General features: G+C 47.4%; 1 protein-coding gene across 1 annotated transcript; it reads right to left on the bottom strand.

The window, feature by feature from the left end:
- Positions 1-10,434: 10,434 nt before the first annotated feature.
- LOC144146309 (uncharacterized) lies at positions 10,435-21,308 on the bottom strand. Its single transcript, XM_077678269.1, is given in 4 exon segments — positions 10,435-11,817; positions 11,820-12,084; positions 15,342-15,369; positions 21,293-21,308. Coding segments are annotated over 4 exon segments (1,692 nt in total).
- Between the last annotated feature and the right edge of the window lie 628 nt (positions 21,309-21,936).

Below are 21,936 nucleotides of genomic sequence, written 5' to 3'. Positions count from 1 at the left end.
AACGATGCAGCCGACGAAGATACAGGCAAACTCGCATACGGTGTTCCAGGTTGACCACGACTTCCACACTTCTCTCTTCGAAAAATATTGGCAACTTCTCCTCATCCTACGCCTAGGTACACCGGAACGGCCGTCCCCGTGCATCACAAGGATCTACGCGCCGAAAAACTGCAAACTAGGCACGCGATGCAATTTAATACATATATCTACTAGATGGCCGAAGATTTTCAGTAAGCAACGTGCGACATCAACCTTAAACTGTGCAAAATACGAAAAAAAAATTACGCCCACCTCCCCTCGCGGGAACCCTAGTGTGATGCGACGCTGAGGGGAGTTCAAGCGCAAATGGAGAGCAACCGTCGACCGAAAGGCAACCAGAGAGCGGCACACCGGTTACCTATATGCGCAGCGCGCCCGAAGGAGAGGAGACCGGGGAGAGAAAGAGTACTGCACATGCGCAGCACCGCGCGCAGTGCCGTCCACCGGCGGAGTGAGAGCGCGCTGGGCCGCACACCCGCAGATTTGAGAGAGTGTGTTCGCTCTCACCTGGGCACGCGCCGGCGCCAGTGCGTCTGCCGCGGCTATGACGCAACACAATCCAACACAATCCACTTTAATCCAATCCGATCCAAATCCAATCCGATCCAAGTCAAGCCAAGCCAAGCCAATCCAATCCAAACCAATGCCCCTCGCGAGAGAGTGTTCGCTATCGGAGAGGAGAGGGGGAGAGTGGAAAGGCTGCGGACAACAACGGACGCACGCAGGAAGGACAGACAACAACGGACGCACGCAGGAAGGACGAACAACAACGGACGCACGCACGAAGGACAGGGCCACCGACAAGAGATGCTCCGAGCGTCGCATCTAAAACACCCACTCTCTTTACGCGACGCGGTCATGTTCAAGGATATATTCAGGGGCGAACAACTTCCATTACATTTTACTCCATAAGGCCCTGACTCTCTCTTTATCTCTTTCTTTCTGTCTCACTCTGGGTGTGGAATATAAATAAACCAACAAATTCCGTTAGCTCACAACGGTGGAGAATAAATACGGTTAGTCACTGACACTGTAACTTTCTTTCTCAAACTGACCAAAACAGCGCCGCCGCTAGTTTTAGTGCCGTCATCTTAAAGGGGCCATGAAGACAAAATGCAAGTTTGGTTCATTCAAAAGATTACCTCGTTAGAATCATGCTGACACCAGTTTTAACCTAAACTTCGCTCAAAGAATCTACATAATTAGGGAAAAACGGAATGGCCATGCGACCCACTAGCTGATGTCCCGCAACAGAACCTATGATGTCATACCAGCCAGCTCTGGGGTTGGCGGAGGCCGGCAAGAGCAAACGCAAATTAGGCAGAGCTGATAAGCTTGCCAAAGGAGCTATTTGCGCTTAAACGTAGGGGAAATTCTTTTTACATCAGTAAGAATGGTGGGGTAAAAGGTGGAAGTTACGACAGCACACGTCGACATAGAAGTAACGATGGGTACTGCTGTTGGTACTGCGCGCACTATGCTTGGTTTAGATGCAGAGCACTACGGGGCTTTGGGGTTGTCTCGAATGACACTGGCCGACTGACGCAAGTGGCGGTGTCTTACGTGACGATGGTTGTCGAGCGAGCACTATGTTTCACGAAACGATAATTTGCTCAATCAACAAAAACAAGCCAGGTTTAAATATGGTCACAAACAAACCAAAGGCAGAAAGCGGCTTGCCGTGGTGTGGTGGCGCCATCTAGGTTGACTAACAGTAAACAAGTCTCCGCTGCACACCAAGTTTAGCTGAAGGACCTGTTTTTATGATGCCAATGCAAACGTTGTTCAAACACAAGTTTTGGCGCGAGAACGAAAATTGTAGCTAAAATTAAGCAATTTCGCAGTGAATAAAGCATCATTTGCTTCCGGACAAGCACTGGGGGCAATATAGAACACGAAATATTTCGAATAAAACAAACTCGTAATTTGTCTTCATGGTCCCTTTAAGCCACACAAGCGGAAATGTCGGCTGCCCTTCCCGCGCCTCAGTGAGCGTTCCGGCTTGTCACTGAACTGCAATTCTCGGAAAGCATAAATGGTAAATGCACGACTACAATTCAAAACGCTCCCTCCATGCCGAAGTAACGCTATCGCTCCTTACATCTTAAAGGAGCCATGAAGACAAAATACAAGTTGGGTTTATTAAAAAGAATGCTTAGTCCCGATAACAATAATACCAATATCATCGCAATCTTCGAACAAATAACGGAGATATGAAAGAAAACGTGTGAAGCAGTCGCGACGCCCTAGCCAATTTCCCGCAACTTTTCTATGACGTCACGGAACCTTGTTTGTGCGATTGGCGGCCGCCTAACTGACCTGTCGCGACCACACATGACTGGACGTCTGCAATGCGGTCTCTAGTTCCATTTGACCGCATCACTTGAATGCTAACGTGCAGTTAACGCACTGAAAATTATGTTTTATTGTTGGCCCGTATGACGTCATTCTTGCTCATAACACGTCACTGTGGCGCAAAATTTGAACGTTTTTTAAATACTTCTTGCTTTTTTTCGTTAAAAAACCTCTTTTGTGGCTGTAATGGAACGGAGTGAGATCCTGAATCCTAGTTCTTGCAAATTAAACGAAGTTGTATTTTCTCTTCATGGCTCCTTTAAGACCGAAACGTAGATGTCACCTGCAACTTTTATTGGCCTCCGATAGTGTTTGGTTCTGTTATCTACCGCATAGAGATTTGATACTCTACAGAGCAGATCACGTCAAATTACCAATCTGTATAGTGTTGTTGAATAATCTGAGCTTTTCGGCATCCTCGGAACTTTGCAACACATGCAGAATAGTATCTATAATCTTCCGTCTCGGAAATATAGTATTATCACTGAATCATATGTCTCACTTTGAGAACTATATCACCGTCCTCGTCAAATTTTATGCCCACTACAAAACTTCGAACAGTTCAAGAATGACACGGCAAAAATGTTCATATCCGCATTCTCTAGACCCCCGCTCACACCCAAAGGACAAGTAACGATCTGGCGCACATTGTTGCCCGACAGTGTACCTGTAAACGTCCCATGGGTGCTTCTTCGGAATGAGCACGTTACGAGGCTGCTCCTCCATACCCAGATAGGCCAATTCCTATTCGGCTTTAGGGATATCGAAATGCTGAATGACAGGAAAACGACTTATTCACGTATCATCGTCAGGATTCATTTATATCTTAATTCTGCCAATAAGCTGGGAGAAATATTCGGCGATGAGGCTTATGCTAACTCCGCCCATACTCTAGATATCACCGGCAAATGTACTCGTCCACACCGTGACAGTTACCCTAAATGCACCTTTTGTGAGTTGCACCCTTAGCCTAACTTCATCAAATATAAACATGGACCCGCCAATGTGTGCTCGGTGGCTAAGGGGTTGTGCTGCTCAGTCCAACGGTGCGGGTTCGATCTCGGTCGCCGCTGTTAAAATGTAAAGAAAAGTGAAACGGCCCATGTGGTGACATTTAGGCCCACATTAGAGATCCCTAGGTAGTGAACAGTAATCCGGACCTCCACGCTACGCCCCGTCTCATAGCCAATGTGCAGGTTCGCCGCGTAAAACATCCAAAATCTGAAAAATTGAAGGTACACATACCTCCACTTTGTCCGCGGTCGAGATCAACTGCTCACTTTCTGCGGCCTCCGAAACAATCGGCAGAAGCACTTGCAAGCAGTTTAGGTTTGCACATCGCTACTGGAAGTAATTACCCACTTTTCTATATAAAATGGTATCTTTAAGAATTTGTGACACATGATCGAATTCCACTTCTTCAGTCTGACTTGTCAAAGATCTCTGAGAGAATATGCACAAAGTTGACAACACTTGTATTGCCACACAGTGTACTTTAAGATCATGGGCCCAAACTGGACAATAGGTGTAGTGCCCCAAGGTTAGGGCTCCACACGGGGTGTTTTAAATGAATTCATCCGCAGTACAGAAGAACTAGATAAGACACTAATGATCCATATGCTTTTTTCCCGCCCCTCTTATTCTATCTCCCCACTTTTCCCAACCAAGAGTTCCTGCCACTTTCTGATTAAAGGCTATTAATCAATCAAAGCAAACTTAGGTGTTCCCCAGAAGCACAGCTACAAAACTACTGTACTTTAAGGCACCATAGGTCATTTTTCAGAAGCCGGCTAGTTTTCTGGAGTCGGCTTTTACGTCTTCCTTGTTTAAGACAATTTCCGCTTGCATCGAAAACTAGACGCCAGTCTAAAGGTATTTAGGTAGCCCTTCAAAAGGGTTTTTTTCCTGGACGCTGCTTCATTAAAGCCGATACCACCTGTTTTGACACTTACCTTTTTGGCTCCACAAAATCTCAGAAATTAGGCTTCAACACAAGAATGCCAAGATTTTTTTCTGTATTTTAATGCTTCAAGAAGCATTGGAGAAGAAATCCTGAAACGCTATTGCAAGTTGTGAAAAGAAAATTCCTGGGTGTATAGGAGTTTAGCAGCAGATGAGAGAGTTGGTGAAAATGTTTTGTGAAAGTGGAACATTATAACATCCGAATTTATTTGGCAATAAAATAAATTTACAAACCACAGCTCAACTCACGAAGCAACGACAAAAATAAAAAATTAACGACTTCGCAATAAAAAAACTTGCAAAACAGTGATTCAACGGTAGAAGAACGACGAGAAAACGAAAACTTCCAGCTCGGGATTCAAAAAACCTGCAATGCAGTAATCACAAGATATGCCAGGCTGCCAATCAAAAACCTGCAGAACCGTAATTCAATGGGAGAAGAACGAAGAACACACCAGGATTACCAGCTTGGCAGTTGTGATTGGGGAGAAGCATGAAGAGAACACAAAAGTGGCCGTTTTTTCCTGATGTGGTCCTCCTTCCCTCGCTGGTGCATATTTTGTTGCTTTTGCTTTCATATGCATCAACCAGCCGAAGCCCGCGTGGTCCCCAGGTTGCACTGCACTGTTTCCGCACGCATTACAAGATTACCATTACCAAAACTAAGTGAGAAAAGAACAGTTGGTGAGCATAAAAGGCGGAATTAATTATTTTAGCCTTTCATCCCATGAGTCACTTCGCCATTCATAGAACATTTTATGGGCATTAAAGTGATGCGCCTAAGGTGTGCCTCAGCGCCGTTTGCTGCGCACAGAAAGACCACAATTATGTACCTATGAGACGACACCACATAGATGTTTGATTATTTCACACAAACAGTTTGACCTTGATAATTTCACAAAACGTGAGCTACATCGCATGGTGACGAGTAAGAGTCTGCTCAAGTTTCAACTTTACCTTAACCATTAAGTGAAGCTTCTTTTGTTGGGAGGCTGTGAGCTCGGCATCCATTGTGCATTTCTCATGTAGGTTTCAGCGCCATGGAAGACTAATGACAAGCGTAGTAAGGCGGCATCAACGAACACACGTAGCTGGTTTTGAGCTTAATATAACAAGATCAGGCAGATGCCATTGCTTGTTTAAGTCATCATCATCATCACCATCAACCTGCTCAGGTGCACTGTAGGACGAAGGCCTCTCCCATTGAACTCCCACCGCTCCTGTGCATCGCTGCTCGGCTTCACAGTTTACCCCCGAAGTTCCGTATTTCATCCCTCCATCGTGTTATTGGCCTTCCCTTTCTTCCATACCCAGCTCTTGGTACCCACTCTCTTACTCTAATTGTCCCCCTGTTGTTCGTTCGTCTTACTACATGGCCAGCCCAAATTCATTTCTTTTTCTTTATTTGAACTATGATATCGTCAACTCTACCGGGTGCGCGAGGTATTTGAGAACAGAACGTTGACGTCAGGCACAACCGAATATCGCCAGCAAAATGAGACATATTTTCACCAAACTTTGCGATGTACTTCTGTTATGGTTTAATTCCATAACTACGCAATGAATCCTCCATCGGCAGCAATAAGTTATTCGATTCGGCTTCGCAAATGGCTGTATGCACGGATCTGGAGCACCTTAGAGATGTTGGCGATTGAGTTAGAAATGGCGGCCCTCAGCCAGTATTTTCTATTATGTGGTTCTTTGTTGGCCTCTCACTCAACTACGCCCCAGACGTAGTAGTAAAGAGAATTTAAATCTGGAGAGCTAGAAGGCCACAAGTTGGGAGGGACGGGGTCGCAGACGTTGTCAGGTGGGCACTATTGGGTTACGCAGGCGGTGTGGGCAGGAGCCGAATCTTGGTGAAAGGCATTAGATCTTTCTTTCGAAACACTCTCTATCCATAGATTTACAACGGAAACAAGCACATCCACGTAACCGTCAGAATTAACGCGGAGTCCTGCAAAAAGTGTGCCAGCATGCCATCACCCTCATTGTGGAGCACGGATAACACCACCACCGGCGAAATTAAGGGGTTCTGACGATTTCTGACCGCTGACTGTGCTTTTTACTTTTCGCTACACCTGCCACGTCACCGCCGCAACACACCACCTCCGTCCGCACTTTGTAAAACAAAGGTAGCAATTTCTTAGTCACTGTGGTGCGTGGCCAGGGCGACGAGGACTGCCTGGCGTTTTATTCCCTGCTTCAACTTGCACACTTCCATCTCTGAACAAACTGGACAGTACGAAGCATAAGGGGTCGATGAATAAGAAGCTGTACGCCTAAATATATATGATGAGCCTGCTGGTGTCTATGGCGATAAGGAATAGCGTCCTCAAATACCTCGCGCACCCTGCAGTTTGTTCTCTAATCCAGGTAGCTCGTTTCTCATCTCTGAGTATTATTCCAAACATAATTCGTTCCAGGGCCCGTTGAGCCGGCCTAAGTTTGCTTCCTAGGTGTTTAGCAAGGAGCTAAGTTTCAGTTCCGTAAGTCATCACCGGTAGTATGCACTGGTTGTAAATGTTTCTTTTGAGTGACAGAGGTAGCTTGCTTCTCATTGTGGGAGTGCTTGCCGAGTGCTCCCCAACCCACACCTATTCTGCACCGGATTTCTCTGTTGCGGTTGGGGTAAGCACTAATGATCTGTTCGAGGTAGTTATATTCATTTACTTCTTCTAGCGTTTCGTTTCTTAAGCTGAATAAGACGTTCTTGGCATGCTTACTCCTCATTACTTTATATTCATTCATATTTATTTTAGCCACACGACCGCGCTACTGATTGTAGTTCTGCAAAAATTATTTGTATGTGTTCTGCAGTCCCACTCAGCAAGGCTATGTCATACGCAAACCTCAAAGGGCTTAACTATTCCCCGTTTATCCTTAATCGTATGTTTTCCCTGTCAAGCTTCCTAGATATTCCCTCTAGACAAGCGGTGAATAGTTTAGGAGAGATGGTATCTCCCTTTCTCGCTCCCTTTCGAATAGGAAATTTATCGCTTTGCTTGTGGAGGGTTATCCTACCCGTGAATCCCTTATATATCTCTTCTAAAAGTCTTATGTAGGTTTCCTCTCTTTCTTGGTATTTTAGTGCTTCTAAAACGGCTGCGGTGAGTACGGAATACGAAGCGTTCTCGTAAATGTGTGAAGGCGATGTAAAGAGGTTTAGTGTACTCAGCGGATTTTTCTATCACTTGGTTGATGACATGGATGTGATGAATGGTTGTGTACCCTTTCCTAAACACAGCCTGCTCTCTTGGTTGATTGGAATCCAGGTTGTCACCTATGCGGCTAACTATACCTTTGGTAAAGGGCTTGTAAACAGCTGAGAGTAGGCTGATAGGCCAGCAATTTTTTAGGTCATTGGGGTCTCCGTTACGATTCAGAATAACGTTGGAATTTCGCCAAGTCAAGCGCACTTTTTGAGTCTTAAATCTTTCCGGAAACAGTACAGCAAGCTTTTCCAGTACAATTTCTTCTTCCTCCTTCAAACGATTTACGGTTATGCCATCGTCACCTGAAGATTTTCCTATTTTCATGCTTTTGAGAGCCTTTCCATTTTCCTTCTTAGTTAATAGTGGGACATCGAAAGTTAAGCTTGTACTCTCAGCCGTTACCCCTGGTATAACGTCACTGGCATACAGCCTGGTGTAGAATCGTTCTGCTACCTTAACTAACTCGTCCTAGTTGTGTGTAATCTTTCCGTGCTGATCTCTGAGGGTGTACAGGTGCCGTCAGAAGTGATTGGAGCACGCGAGCTGTGGCAGAACCTCATAGGAGCGCCGTGTAGCTACACCGACGGTAAACGAAAGGAGCAGAACACGCATGCGCGCCTGCCGACGGTGATAGCCCATCTAGATTTCTCAATCCACTTCTTTTAAGGCTACGAGCATTATTCACATTATACTGGTCTCAGCGGTGACGCTAATAGCAGAGGCGGTATCTGGCAGCGTCGCTCACGCACTTTCAGCGTACGTAAGCTGTTTGCGAAGCGTCGCGATAGCACGGATCTGAAGTGACATTTCTTTCCCAATATTTTTAGGTGGTTCTGTCATCAGCCCCATCGTCGAGACCAACATGCTGCGAACAACGCTCGTAGCCGCGTTAAAAGAGTGAGTTTAGAAGTAATGAGGGGCTATGGGTGTCGGCAGGCACGCATGCGTGTTCTGCTTTTTTATAGTTTACCGCCGGTGGAGCTACACGGCGCTGCTATGCGGTTTGACCACAGCTCCCGTGCCCCAATTACTTCTGACGGCACCTTATATCCCGTCTACCGATGGCTAGCTTTCTCTTAGTTGCCTTGAAGCATCCTCCTATATGCAGCGCTTCCTCAATCACTGCCATGTTCAATGCATTGATGCTTTTGTTTTATTTCTGTTCATCAGTTTTGACACCTTGACTAATTGAATCCGATACACTGTACATGACAATTTGATGTTCTTACGTTTGGCAATTAGTTCCTTCGTTTTCTTAGTTTTCCAGCTTGTTCCCTAGATGTTGCCTCTCCCAGAGCATCTGCCGATTCACTGAGCACCGATGTTAGGTTGTCAATGAGCCTGTCTACACTGACCTCGTTCTGCTCATTCAAAGTAAGAATTTGTTTTGAAGGGTTATTTTCAACTTCTGCGATCTGGCTCTGGTGGATTTCATGCGGGCTTTCTCAGTTTTTACGTGTCCCATTCCTTCTCCTCTGGGATTCAGCCTTAGCTTGCATCTAACCATCCTGTGATCGTTGCTCCGAACCTTACTTAGCTGCTCTAGTTCTTTAACTTCTACCGTTTGCTTAGCTTGATCACAAGAGCCGCAACTCTCTGGATAATGCTGAAAAACTCCTCCACATTTCCTGTTATCAAAATCAGACCCCGTCTTTTTTTGTTTTCTTGGGGCCCACTGTAGCACAGAATATGCCCACTAGTGAGCTCTATAAACCCTTCTCCTGTCCTTCTAACTTCGCTTAACCCTATAACATCCCACTTAATGTCCGAAAGCTCCTGTAGTAGTACAGCTAAGCTTCCCTCGCTAGACAGAGTGCGTGCGTTGAACTTTCCCAGGGTCAAGTTTCAATAGCGGCCGCCATTGGAAAGAGCCCGTTATTGTTTAACTGTGTGAAGGTAACTTCGACCTTAGCTTCTTTAAAATGACCAACAAAAGCCAAAACTACGTAAACTTGGAGATTGACTTAACCAGTAAAAAGAACACTGTTTTGGTGAACTAAGTCAAACATGCAGTGCCATGCCCTCTATGTCAATCGTGACCTTAACAACTGGGCTAAAAATAAGATAAAAATACTCCCAACAAAATGTCACGCAACAAAACAATTCAGGAATCTCCGCAATGATCACACATGAAATATAAAATAGCGGTAACTTCGCCCGAAAAACTATTGGCACGGCTTTGTCTACGGCCTTTTCAAAACATAAAACAAGTCGCTTGAAACAAGGCGACACATCAAACAATGTTAAACATGATAGACGTCTGTTACGAAACCGTGGGACATCCCGACATCGTCAGGAATAAAAATCCTGTGGTATGATGGCACAAATTAAAATCAGTCACATGCACTGCATAAAGCGGCAGTTATTTACTTCAAGAACACCTTTTCACAGCGAAATACGCTGTCACAAGCTCAAAAGGAGGATATGCTGTATGTCAAGGCTGTGTTGGGCCACTGTACCAGTAGCGTTGGCCCGCCTATGCACCGTGTTTACTATACACACGACTTTATTAAGAGACGATTTTGTTTTCGATAACCTTACGCGGAGCTCCTACATGTCCGCCACACTACAGCTAAGAAAAAGTACGGCCAACGTCGCATAGGGGTACGCCCTGAGGCCTGAAACAACCTTCTACTAGGTGCACATTTGAGGAGCAAATGAGCATATTGAGTATGGTTGTTCGAAGAACGCGTAGAAGTGTAAGTAGCCTATCTTCCGAGCTTTGATTCGTGGTTCGGTTGACGTCTGTAACATTCCCTAACATTTCTTTGAGCCACTACGCACTTCTCCATGCCTGTGCTGACTGAGTACGTTGCCACTATTTAACACCAACAGTTCAAGAAACCAGTTCAACACGCCTGGATCAAATCACGTCCCCGAACGTCCGCCGACAGTAGCAAAACATGTCGAGCCAAGTGTTGGGCAAGCAGTAAGACGAGCCATAGTACGAATTACAGCGGCTGATGTCCTTTAGCACCGTCATGTTGTCCCCATGTGCACGCACCGTGCCTTCGAAAAGCACTTCACCAGGAGATAGCTTGATTGTGACCCAGTAAAGGGCGGTGTTGGTTGCTCGCTCAGCCGCCGTTGGCTGGAGCACCGTAACGTCCATAATTTGAAGCAGCATATACTGGGAGCACCGTCTTGGTTCGTGGGCAACCTTCTCGTTGATGTTCAGCAAAAGCTGTTCAGCCAGTGAGGCGGTGAACTTTTGCGGCACAGTGTCGTTGGCCCGGGCGCTGCATGTGCACCAGTGAGGTCTAATGAACGCGTCCGCACACGTCCTCGTGTCCGGAACCTCGTGCAACAGGCTCAGCCCATACGTTGTGTTGGGATGTTTGAGGCGAGGGTAATCGAGAAGCTCCACGAGCATGGCGTGCACATCGAAATGCGTGGTGAGACGTTGCTGGATTACCCTGAGGCTGCGCTCTGCTTCCGGGTTTGCACTTAGAAACCAATGAGGAAATGCTAGAAAAGCAAACGGCTGTCGGTCCTCACATTTTCCGATGTAAGTCGCCCTCAGGTCTGCGAAGCGAAGGCCATGGTCACTGAGGAAGACGAGGACAGTGCGATTGAGCACACCTGACTCCCGCAGAGACTGCAGGTGCCGTCGGAAGGGGACGTCAGCGTAACCCGCACTGTTCAGCGAGTCGTGTGTGATGTCAATGATCCAGGTGTAAGAAAAAAAGGGCCGATCTCCCATCATCCGAGTAAAGCGATCCAGATAGTTTAGTAGCTCCTCGAAGGGCATGGTAGGTCCCACACAGCGGACACGTTTCCAGTTCAGCGTCATTCTCGGGGACTTATCCATGGCCATAATCACCGGCCGCAGGTAGTAGTCTGCAGGCGAATGGCGAAAACCTTTTCTGAAGTAGTTGAACACCCCGTAGTAAGGCCATTCTTCCAGGAACATTGTCCTGTATCCCCGCTCAGCATATTTATTCCATATGAACTGCGCGCTCAGCTTGTCATAAAAGCCGTCAGGTGCTGCCTTATTGGCTTCAAAATCCTTAAGACCCATAATGAGCGGAACCTGGTTCGCGTAAGAATTGTCACCAACCTTGTTGTATCCATGAAGTTCAAAGGCACCGAGTTCTTCACGCATAAACCGTGCCGTCTCTGGAAGGTGTCTGTCCAAGTTCAAATACGACACGGAGTCTAGACCAAGCACAAGGACACTGAGGTTGTGAGGCGTTTGTCGACGAGCATTGCGGCACCGTTCTTCGGTGCGTGTTTTAAGGTTTTAAGCTTCGGGTTGAGGAGGAACTGTTCGTGGAAAGGGAAGTCTGGGGACTTCCTTGTGGCACATTCGACGAACAAAAATTCTTTGTCGAGCGGCTTGTCGAAAGAAACGTCTTCACTGCCTCCTTCCATGTAGACACTGTCGGGTTTCTCCAAAGAATCATTCCAGTATATTTCTTTCGAGGTGCAAACTAAGTCATTGGGATGTACGTTGTGAGCCAACAGATTGTCTTCAACTACAAAAGGGAAGCCAGCCCTGCATGAGGAAAAAAAAGCGAATGATTCTGTTAGCTTTTCGAGCGCTCTAACCTCCATACAGCTGTTATACTCTAGCCAGGAGGAAAAATATATGTACGCTGATCCCTACTGAACCTTGGTGTTCCAATTTTCTCGAAGGTTCACTGCGAAAATTTGCAACTGTCACACGCGCAACTCACAAAGAACTTCGGCAAAAAAGGGTAAAACTGTTTCGAATATACGGAGCCGGGGAAAGCGAAAAAAGTTACCAGCGAGGAACCACATGATAGATGTACACACAGTGAACGAACCATTTTTATACGGTTATAATCACGGATGAAACAGCGCAACCTACTATGCTCTTCCTCAAGGGTAGTAACGCAGGTAATCGCAGAATATTTATTTTTTATATTCTGAACGCGTAACTAGCTTAGCCATCTTGATTTACAAAATGTCTGGATCAGCAAGGCAGCTTCCTAGCATAGCTCGTTATTAGCGGAAAAAATGACTGATAAAAAAGCCTCCCAGGCATCCTTCCTTTCTTCCTGACGAAAGGCGGATATATTGCGGAAGACCTGTGCACTAGGCACGATCAGGAAGTGCAAATAACAACCAGTTCACGTCACAATTCCAGTCACAGCAACTGCAGTGGACTCCTTGTTCATCCGGTGCCGGTGACGGTGAAATGGTTTCCGGCACACATGGGCCCGGTGAGCACGGGCGAGAACCGCAACGAGGCGGCGGACCGGGCGGCGCGCGCGCTCACCAGCCGCGGCGCGAGCCCGAGCCCCCGACCTGCGGAGGACGACGACGAAGTGGTGCCGATCGCCTCGTACAAGGACGTGTTGGACTGGTACCGGGAGGGCAGGCGGACGTACCCGCCGCCCCACCGTAAGCTCACGAGACAGGAGGCGGTGACGCTGCGGCAGCTACAGACGCGAGCGGTGTGGACACCGGTGGTGGCGAAACATGTGTGCCCAGAGGTGTACGCCAGTGACGTGTGTGCGGTGTGTGGCGAGGACCGAGCCACCATGGCGCACATGCTGTGGAAATGCAAAGTAGAGGACGGTGTCACAGACGCGTTGCCGCCGCGCTTAGCGAGTGCGGTGGCGAGTGTGGACTACGACGCCCAGCGCGAGGCCGTCCAGCAAGCGCTGGAGGCTCTCGAGCGCCAGCGGCCGACAGCACGTTCTCCTCGGAGGCTGGGTGCGAGTAGGTAGCGAGCGCCGGGTGGCCGTCCAGCGTGACGTTCAGGCCGCGTCTTTTTGCCGGACAATAAAAAACGTTGTTTCTCTCTCTCTTGTTCATACGTTATTGCTTACTAGGAGCTACGAATCACTTCCGATGCTTAAACGGTTGAAGTATAAAATAGGTAAGGATATGGAAGCCCGACATTACACTTTTACACGACGTGTGACCTGCGGGAACAGTGCGGATCGTCGGCTTTACTACTTCAGTCCCTGAACCCTAACAAGAATTCTACACGCATGCACGCTATGTACAGTGCGGTCTACTGTAAAAGGGCAAATGCGAGCCCGTGGCCGCTGCGCTTCGCGAAGCGCCAACGCCGAGAGCTGGCGAGAATTGGAGACAGCCGGCACATGCACACTAGACTGCAGGAGGCTGCAGAAGCCGCTCTGTCATCTCCTACGGCGCTCCGCTGTGCCACTCAGCTTTCGATAGCTGGAAAATTTCGCACTCGAAAGATCTGAGCGCAGCAGCGGAGCGCCGTAGCAGACGACAGAGCGGCTTCTTCCACCTGATGTGGTCAGTGCGTATGTGCCGGCTGTCTCCGATTCTCTCCACTTCTCGGCGTCGGCCATAGTTTCTTAGTAAGTATACTACTGAGGAACTGCACGTGGTAATCCATGTGGTCGTGGAAGTTTCTGGGAAGACCCCGATTTTGGCTGGGGCTTGGCAAGACAATGGGATTCTTAAGCGATTTTGGGGATTTGATTTCTTCGCTGTGCATTAACACGCCTACGAGCTACGAGGAAGCCGAAATCCCCCCTGTCCTGTGGTACCCATGTTCGGTGAAAAGGCAGGCAGTGCGTCATAGTACCTCACGTTGGTCATGCCGCAGTTGAAGGACGTACGACTGAGCGGCGAAAGTTGTTGCAGACGAACAAAAAAAGAAACCAAGGGCCCTTTTCTCGACTGCACACATTACCAGAGAACTGGGAATTTGCCGGAAGTCTTTTCTGATTGGCTCTCATTTTTGGTCAGGTGCTTCCAGTTGACAACGCGGTTGTGGGTGCCTTCGTCATTTTGACGTTTTATGACGTTTACGGGCACCAGTTCTAAAGTTTGCTTTATTTCTCTTTATTAAAGCGCATTTTTCCTGGTCGGCAATACAAAACTAGACTAAATACACCGGACGTGACAACGTAGTCCTGTCTTTGCTATTGAACAACAGTACTGCTTGTAATACTCGCCCTCTCTGTGGTTGGCTGAGAAGGCATGACGTAATTTAAACAGTTAGCGGGAACGATCACGTCACACAATGGCAACTTCAGCATGCGTAAAAGTGACGCAATGTTACCTAACAGCTTGAAAATGGCGGCTGCTTTTGCCACGAAATAGGGCAAAATATTTCACCGACCTTCCCGCCGCGAAATGTCCGTAAATTTGCAGCAGGCACAGTTTCGCATGCCGGGCGGGTTAAAGCATGTTTTATATTGAAAGAAATAAAAGTTTAGACTCTTTCCAAGTCAGCGTCACGAAGCATTCAAATAACGTGTAGTATTTTGCTTTGATGTTTGGCAATCAAATAAAAATTGTTTGGCGCACCCGCAACATAAGAGGGCAGTACAAGCCTATCCGTGAGAAAGAGAACCAAATGCATGGCATTTGTCCACACTCCTCTTAGTAAGCTGCTGGGTCACATGAACGAACTCGAGAAATATAACAAAGAAAAGTGACTCTTTTGTTCATTACAGCGCTGATGGAAGTTGAGCTTGACGAATAAGTGAATCGGCAACATCGGTACGCTCCGCGGTTATCAGGCATAGCGCTTCGCTGCTCTTATGTGTCATACCAGGGGCGGTCACGGCCGTCTTTTTATGTGATCACGCTAGAAACTTGTAACATAGCAGCGGACGATAGCGTGGCGGCGGTGACAACCGGGATGCGTATTCCCAAACCATATCCCGTAGGGGCCCAGGCCGACCACACCCCCTAAGCAGGGGCGCAGCGAATGAGGTTAAAAAAATTGCAATTTTTTAACTTCCTTGGACGCAGCACCGTGACGTCTCTACCTATATGTGCGCGACTTCATACGAGGTGAATTTTTTCGGCTTTCCCCCTCCCCTCGTTTCGGCTGCTTTGCGGGTGGCGGATGGTTTCGCTCCGCGAGCAACTTGTGTTGTACTAGTTATATTTTTATTCCTGCTATTTCTTGTTTATACATTTGTATACTTTTTTGCGTGTGTGTGGCTTACAGTTGAGGCACGAGCTGTGACACAATGCTGGCGAATTAAAAGACCAGACACTACAGAAATATATATATGTGGTAGCTAAAAATACGTCGCAGGAAACAGACACAAACTGCTCATCTATACCCATCAGTGGATCTCTAAAAGTGACAATTTTTTGCCGCTTTTTGGACTCCGAGATCACTATCGTAAAAATAGTGCGCCAAGAAGATAACTTTTTTACTTAGTTTTATCTCTGCTGCGACTACCGTGACTTCAAGCTCACGGGCAACTACTCATTAGTAAAAGAATATACGTATCTGAGTGAGTGTAACACTGCATTAAATGAGAGGCCATGGGGCCCTGGGGGAGCAAGGATGAGGAGAAAAGGGGAAGGTCACAACTCGCATAATGAACACAGTTGCAGTCTTGGGGTCCTAATCGCAAAATGAACACATTAAAGTCAGTCAGTGGCCGCAAAACGCACAGTTCACACTTAAATGTACAGTTCACACTGTGGACAATGCGGTTCACACTGAAAACAGTGCACGCAGACAGTTCACATTGTATACCGAACGGGAAAGTCGGCCAGGCTGCTACACCAATTTGTAGAGTCTGTTTTCAAGGGCGTACTCGGTAATTGCTTCTAGTGAGTTGGGATCGTCACGGACCCTACTAACATGTTCCTGTTCAGTCGCAGGGGCGGGACCTAGAGTTCAAAGCTGGTGGCGATTACGGTCGAATAATGGACAGAGCCAAATTAAGTGGTAACGATTTGGTGTGCCTTCCCGATTACAGGGGGGGGGGGGGGCATCAGCGCCTTTCGGATCCTACTGGAGCTGTCTATTTATAAATAACGTATCTTATGCAGCAAAATCTCTGTGTGCATGAAGCACAAATTGTCAAAAATAACTAATCGACATTGGCAACAGCGTGAGTGGTAGCACGCATGATTACTGATATCAAACTCGGCCTGGTGGCTTCAGTGAAGAGACTGTGGTCAATAGCCCTGTACAGAAGACATATATCAAACTCCTCGAGTACTTCAGTTGCTGTACAATCCAACCATTACTTAGCCCTTGGTTGGTATATATTTTCGATATTGTTTTCCTAAATTGTTATGACCAGCAGTGTAAATTATGCAGAATTCATGACCGAGTGTAAAACGTGTACGTTTGAGCCGGTGTCTTTCTTATCAATGTATCACCCTTGCAAGAACGATTCACACCTTCCATTGCTGTTAACAAAATGTCAATGTTTTCCTTAGTGGCACTGTTCCTGATAAAGAATAGTGCAATGAAGTTAATGTTAACGAAATTCAATGTAATAGTGCTTATGGAAGTGCCAAAATGTAGCAGCTCATGCAGCTGTAATATTTCGCAAGAGTAGGACAGTTTGTAAATGTAGTCATGGGTAATTGGCTGCCTTTCTTGTAATCCTTACCTGCAGCACCGAATCGTGTTTTGAGCTGTGTATATAGTGAAAGAGCACCCAACTCAATTCTATACCCTTCTGTGTGCTGTAGAATGAGCTTTCAATGAGGGTGTTTGCTTTCCGGACCGTGTATAATTGCCACATGCGCGTGAAAGCGTCCATCCGCGCGCGCGCACTTCGAGCACCGAATCGAGCGCTTATTTACGAACACGATCGGAGGTCAGCGTCAACTTGCAGGTGCGCAAGAAGAGGGCGGAGAGCTCAGGGGCTCAGGTACAAAAGGTTAGCTTCTACCACATGTGCGTCAGCTTCCCCAGCGCCGCAGGCCAGCCCCGCCCACGGAGCGAAACCATCGGCCGCCTGCCAAGCAGTCGAAACGAGGGGAGAGGAAAAAAAGAAGAAATCCACCTCGCATGAAGTCGCGCACATATAGGTAGAGACGTCACGGTGCTGCGTCCAAGGAGGTTAAAAAATTGAAAATTTTTAAATCTCTTTGGCTGCGCCCCTGCTTAGGTGGTGTGGTCGGCCTGGGCCCCAACGGGATATGGTTTGGGAATACACGGCCGGGATGGTGATAACGCAACAAAGATTGCATTGAAGCAGAGAGCCCGATTCTCTTACTAAAAGCGATTTAAATCCATGGTGATAACGCAGCAAAGATTGCATTGAAGCAGAGAGCCCAACTATCTTACAAAAAGAGATTGAACGAAACAGATAGATACGGTAAAAAAAATTCTGTGATGTTCTTTAGCTCAACATCCGCCTTTCGCTCGCTTTTGGATCAACGTAACTTGATCGCCTTGTGGTGTTGACGCCAGTTTTGACCTGCAGAAAAGTGTTTCTCTTGCCAGCCTCAGCTACCGTCCTAATTTTTATAGTACATGCCAAGTGTTTTTATATCTTTTATGTGCAATATTTGATACCTTGGTTGTGATCTTCATGATCGAAGCATCAAATTACACTGCATGTCGTTATCGCTATAGGTGCATCCCGTCACTGCTTACGTCGGGCTTACGCAAAAAAAAAAAAAAAAATACATGGCGAATTCCCAGCGAATTTGTGCAGTCCATAATAAAGCCCAAAATGTACTTCGACGAAGACCCGATACGACAGATACGGGCGCCTGCTGCCGTCCATATCTTGTCTTCGATCACGACTGTTTAACGGCACGTTTTCCTTTTTCGTCAAGTATGAACCAACTCACTCAGCAACAATAGCCCTATTCTCGACTGCACAAATTCCCGGGAAATTCACCATGTTTTGTTGCGTAAGCACAACGTAAGCAATCAGTGACGTGATGCACGTGTAGCCCTGACGACATGCAATGTAATTTGACGCATCACTTATAAAGATCACACCCAAGGTACCAAATATTGTGCATAAAAGATATAAAAACACCTGATATGTACTATAAAAATTAAGACGGTAGCTGAGGCTGGCAAGAGAAACACATTTCTGCAGGTAGAAATTGGCGTCAACACCACAAGGCGATCGAGTAACGTTGATCCAACGGCGAGCGAACGGCGGATGTCGATCTATAGAAAATCACAAATTTTTTTTACGTATATATTTATTTATTTCAATCGGTTTTAGTAACACAGCTGGTCCCTTTGCTTCAATGCAATCTTTGTTGCGTTATCACGACGGGTTATCACCATCCCGGCCGCCACCGCCGCCACGCTATCGTCCGCTCCTATGTCACAAGTTTCTGGCGTGATCACACAAAAAGAAGGCCGCGATCTTGCTCCGTGGCCGCGACCATCGCTTGTATGACACATAAGAGCAGCGAAGCGCTACGCCTGATATCCGCGGAGCGTACCAATGTCGCCGATTCACTCATACGTCAAGCTCAACTTCCATCAGCGCTGTAATGAACAAAATAGTCACTTTTCTTTGTTATTTTTCTCTTGAGTTCGATCATGTGACCCAGCAGCTTACTAGGACGAGTGTGGAGAAATTCCATGCATTGGGCTCTCTTTGTCATGGAGAGGATTGTACTGCCCGCTTATGTTGCGGTTACGCCAAACAAATAATTTTATTTTATTGCCAAATGTAAAAGCAAAATACTGCACGTTATTTGTATGCTCTGTGATCGCTGAATTGGAAACTTGAAACTGTAATTTGTTTCGGTAGAAAACATGCTTTAAACCGCGTGCATGCGAAACTGCGCCTGCTGCAAATTCGGGGACATTTCGCGGCGCCGAAGGTCGGGGAAATTTTTTGCCCTTTCGCAGCAAAGGCAGCCGCAATTTTCAAGCTGTGACGTAACATGTAACATTGCGTCACTTTTACGCAGGCTGAAGTTGCCAAAATGTGGCGGGCTGGTCCCGAAAACTGTTTAAATCACGTTACACCTTCTCAGCCAATCACAAAGATGACGTGTATTACAAGCAACATTGTCGTTGAAAGTAAAGACAGGCTTAAGTTGTCAGGTCCGGTGTAGTTAGTCTAGTTTTTCATTGCCGGCCAAGAATTGTGCACTTGAGGTAGGGAGAAAAAAGAGGCAAACTGTAGAATTGTTGACAGTAAACGTCATGAAACGTCAAAATGATGACAGCACTCGCAACCGCTTTGTCAGCCGGAAGTACGTTACCGAAATTGAAAGCCAATCAGGAAAGACTTCCGGCAAATTCCCAGATTTCCCGGGAATTTGTGCAGTCGAAAATAGGGCCCCAAGTTTTGTTAAACTGTAGCTGACGGTCGGTGCACCGGTTCACCATGAAGACGACGTTTTCGTATGCACGCTCGAACAGCTTTCCAAACTCATCAAACAACCTATTATCTGAAATAATGGTAAAATTAATGAAATGAGACTCTTTAATGAGCTTCCCCCAAAATATTGGCATTGTTGTTAACTACCAGCTTGTCCTTCAGAATAGCACGCTCAATCGTTCCTGCAACAATACGCTTTACTTCCTTTTTCCTTAGCTTCAAAACCGAATGTTTTACTATCCACTTATATAATAACACACCATTCTGTGTGTTTTTTTGTTGCACTGTGTTCGAATATACGGCCACTAAAGCATTTCAATCCAAGCTAATGATGAAACCAAGGCGACTGCACGATGTAATTGCGGTCCGTGACTACACAAACGGCCTTGATGTGAGCCGCATAGACGCTAGCGCCAGATTCCTCTCTAGTGTATATTGTAAGAAACTCTATGGCATCGGCGCTTCGCGGAGTGCAGCGGCCAGACGCTCACCGTTTCTCTTCCCCAGTGGACCGCACTGCATGCGGTCGCGCACTCTTGGTGCGAAGACGGCGCAGCGTGGCTGTGCTCCGCAAAGTGCCAGGGCACAAACTGCGGCCGCGCATCGAAGCTAAGCGGCGCAAGCGGACAGGGGTTTTGGGGGCGTGGTTTCTTGCCACCTGCTAAGCCTCCGGAGCACGCCGTGCTTCTTTGCTGTGTAGCACGCCTAACGCTGGTCATGCTTGTAGTGCCTTAGCCCGCCGTGACCCGCTTGTGGCAAAGCGCACTTCCCTCAGTGCGGTCCGTTGTGTAGTTTTGGCGTACGAGAACTTACGGCTTCCTCTTTTCAGTCCAACACTCCCAGTTAAAATGCCGCAATGTACTGCTCACATACCTTGTTGGAGGGACCATTTACCGAATATGACGTCATCCTGCAGCATGACAACCAAGCACAACTCGAAAAAGTTTCTGCGTTGCTAGATAGTCGTGCTGTGGCAGCCCTCGAATGGCCTCCGCAGTAGCCTGACCTGAACGTCATAGAAAATGTCTGGGGCAACATAAAGGCTGCTCTGGCCCACCGACAGCTCCGTTCCGTCTCAGCGGACGGGGTGTGGGCTATTGTCCAGGAGGGGTAAGAGCGGCTTACATGAAACAACTACTGTGGGTGCTACTCTATACTGCTCCCTGCAAACCAGAATGCAGGCTGGGGTAAATTCCGTGGGGAACCCACCTGCCACTGAGATTAGGGTACTTCGGAAAGCGCACCCCACATGAGAAACAGTTTTCGCACTAACAAAGCGTCAGTGGCCGCAGCAGCGACAAGTTTTTATTGTTGGCAGCTGTCCTTGTGGTTTTCTACGCCTGTTGCCCGTGGTTTGCGCTACATTCCGCATGACACGAGAAAGATCTGTGGTCGCGGAAAACCTTCAGCGGAGAGTTACATTATTAGCACTACGATTCTTATATCGTCGCTCAGCCTGCTGAATAATGCAAGCAATGCCTTACATGTGAAAAAAAAAACACTTGCATTGCGGACTGAAAATGTTCAGATGTGGTTTTTCATATTTACGACATTAGTTGGCAATTTCCATGGGTTCGTTAATCTCATTCCAAGTCGCATCTAGCAATCCGCGAGTGCCTTCGAGCTATAACTGAGCATGCGAAGTGAACACTCCGAGATAAAAAAGCGAGCCTGACGCCATACCTGGGCATATGGCCATCTGTTTAGAGAGCACACGTAGAAAATTACAGCTTTGCTCCGTGACTCCCGTTACTTCCATAGTGAAGCCGAGCCCTGAGAATGGACCACCGCGGTGGCTCAGTGGTTAGGATGCTTGACTATAGGGCCCGGGCGGCCGTTGTATGGCACCACCATTGCTTCACATAACAACGCCGCCCGTGGCTCACCGCTCGTCAGTGCAACGTCGGTGAATAAGCTCAGCACACAAGACGCAATGCTCCTCATTCAACACGAGATCCTGAACCCCCCCCGCCGGATCCTGAACTACGCTCCATTGGGCCTGGATCTTCAGAGCGCCTTTGATAAGTTGCACCACTCAGCAATCCTCGCGCAGGTCTCGCACCTAAACATGGGACACCGCACTTTTGCGTATGTCAAAGACTTCCTCGCTAACTGCACGACACAAATCGTGGCCGGCGACATCCAGCTCCCAGAGAAGACCCTGGGTAGCACCGGCACACCCCAAGGATCAGTGATATCCCCCCTATTGTTTGACCTAGTCATGATAGGAGTTGCCCGCAGACTGGGCAGCCTCCCAGACGTCAAACACACCATTTACGCGGATGATGTCACTATATGGAAGGCCGGTGGCAGCGACGGACAAATCG

The sequence above is a fragment of the Haemaphysalis longicornis genome, unplaced genomic scaffold (assembly GCF_048455015.1).
Source record: "Haemaphysalis longicornis isolate Haplotype H1 unplaced genomic scaffold, Haemaphysalis longicornis Haplotype H1 scaffold_7, whole genome shotgun sequence".
In the NCBI taxonomy this organism is placed as follows: Eukaryota; Metazoa; Arthropoda; class Arachnida; order Ixodida; family Ixodidae; genus Haemaphysalis; species Haemaphysalis longicornis.
Note: the sequence above shows the minus strand (reverse complement) of the source record. Positions and strands in the feature narration are given on the sequence as shown.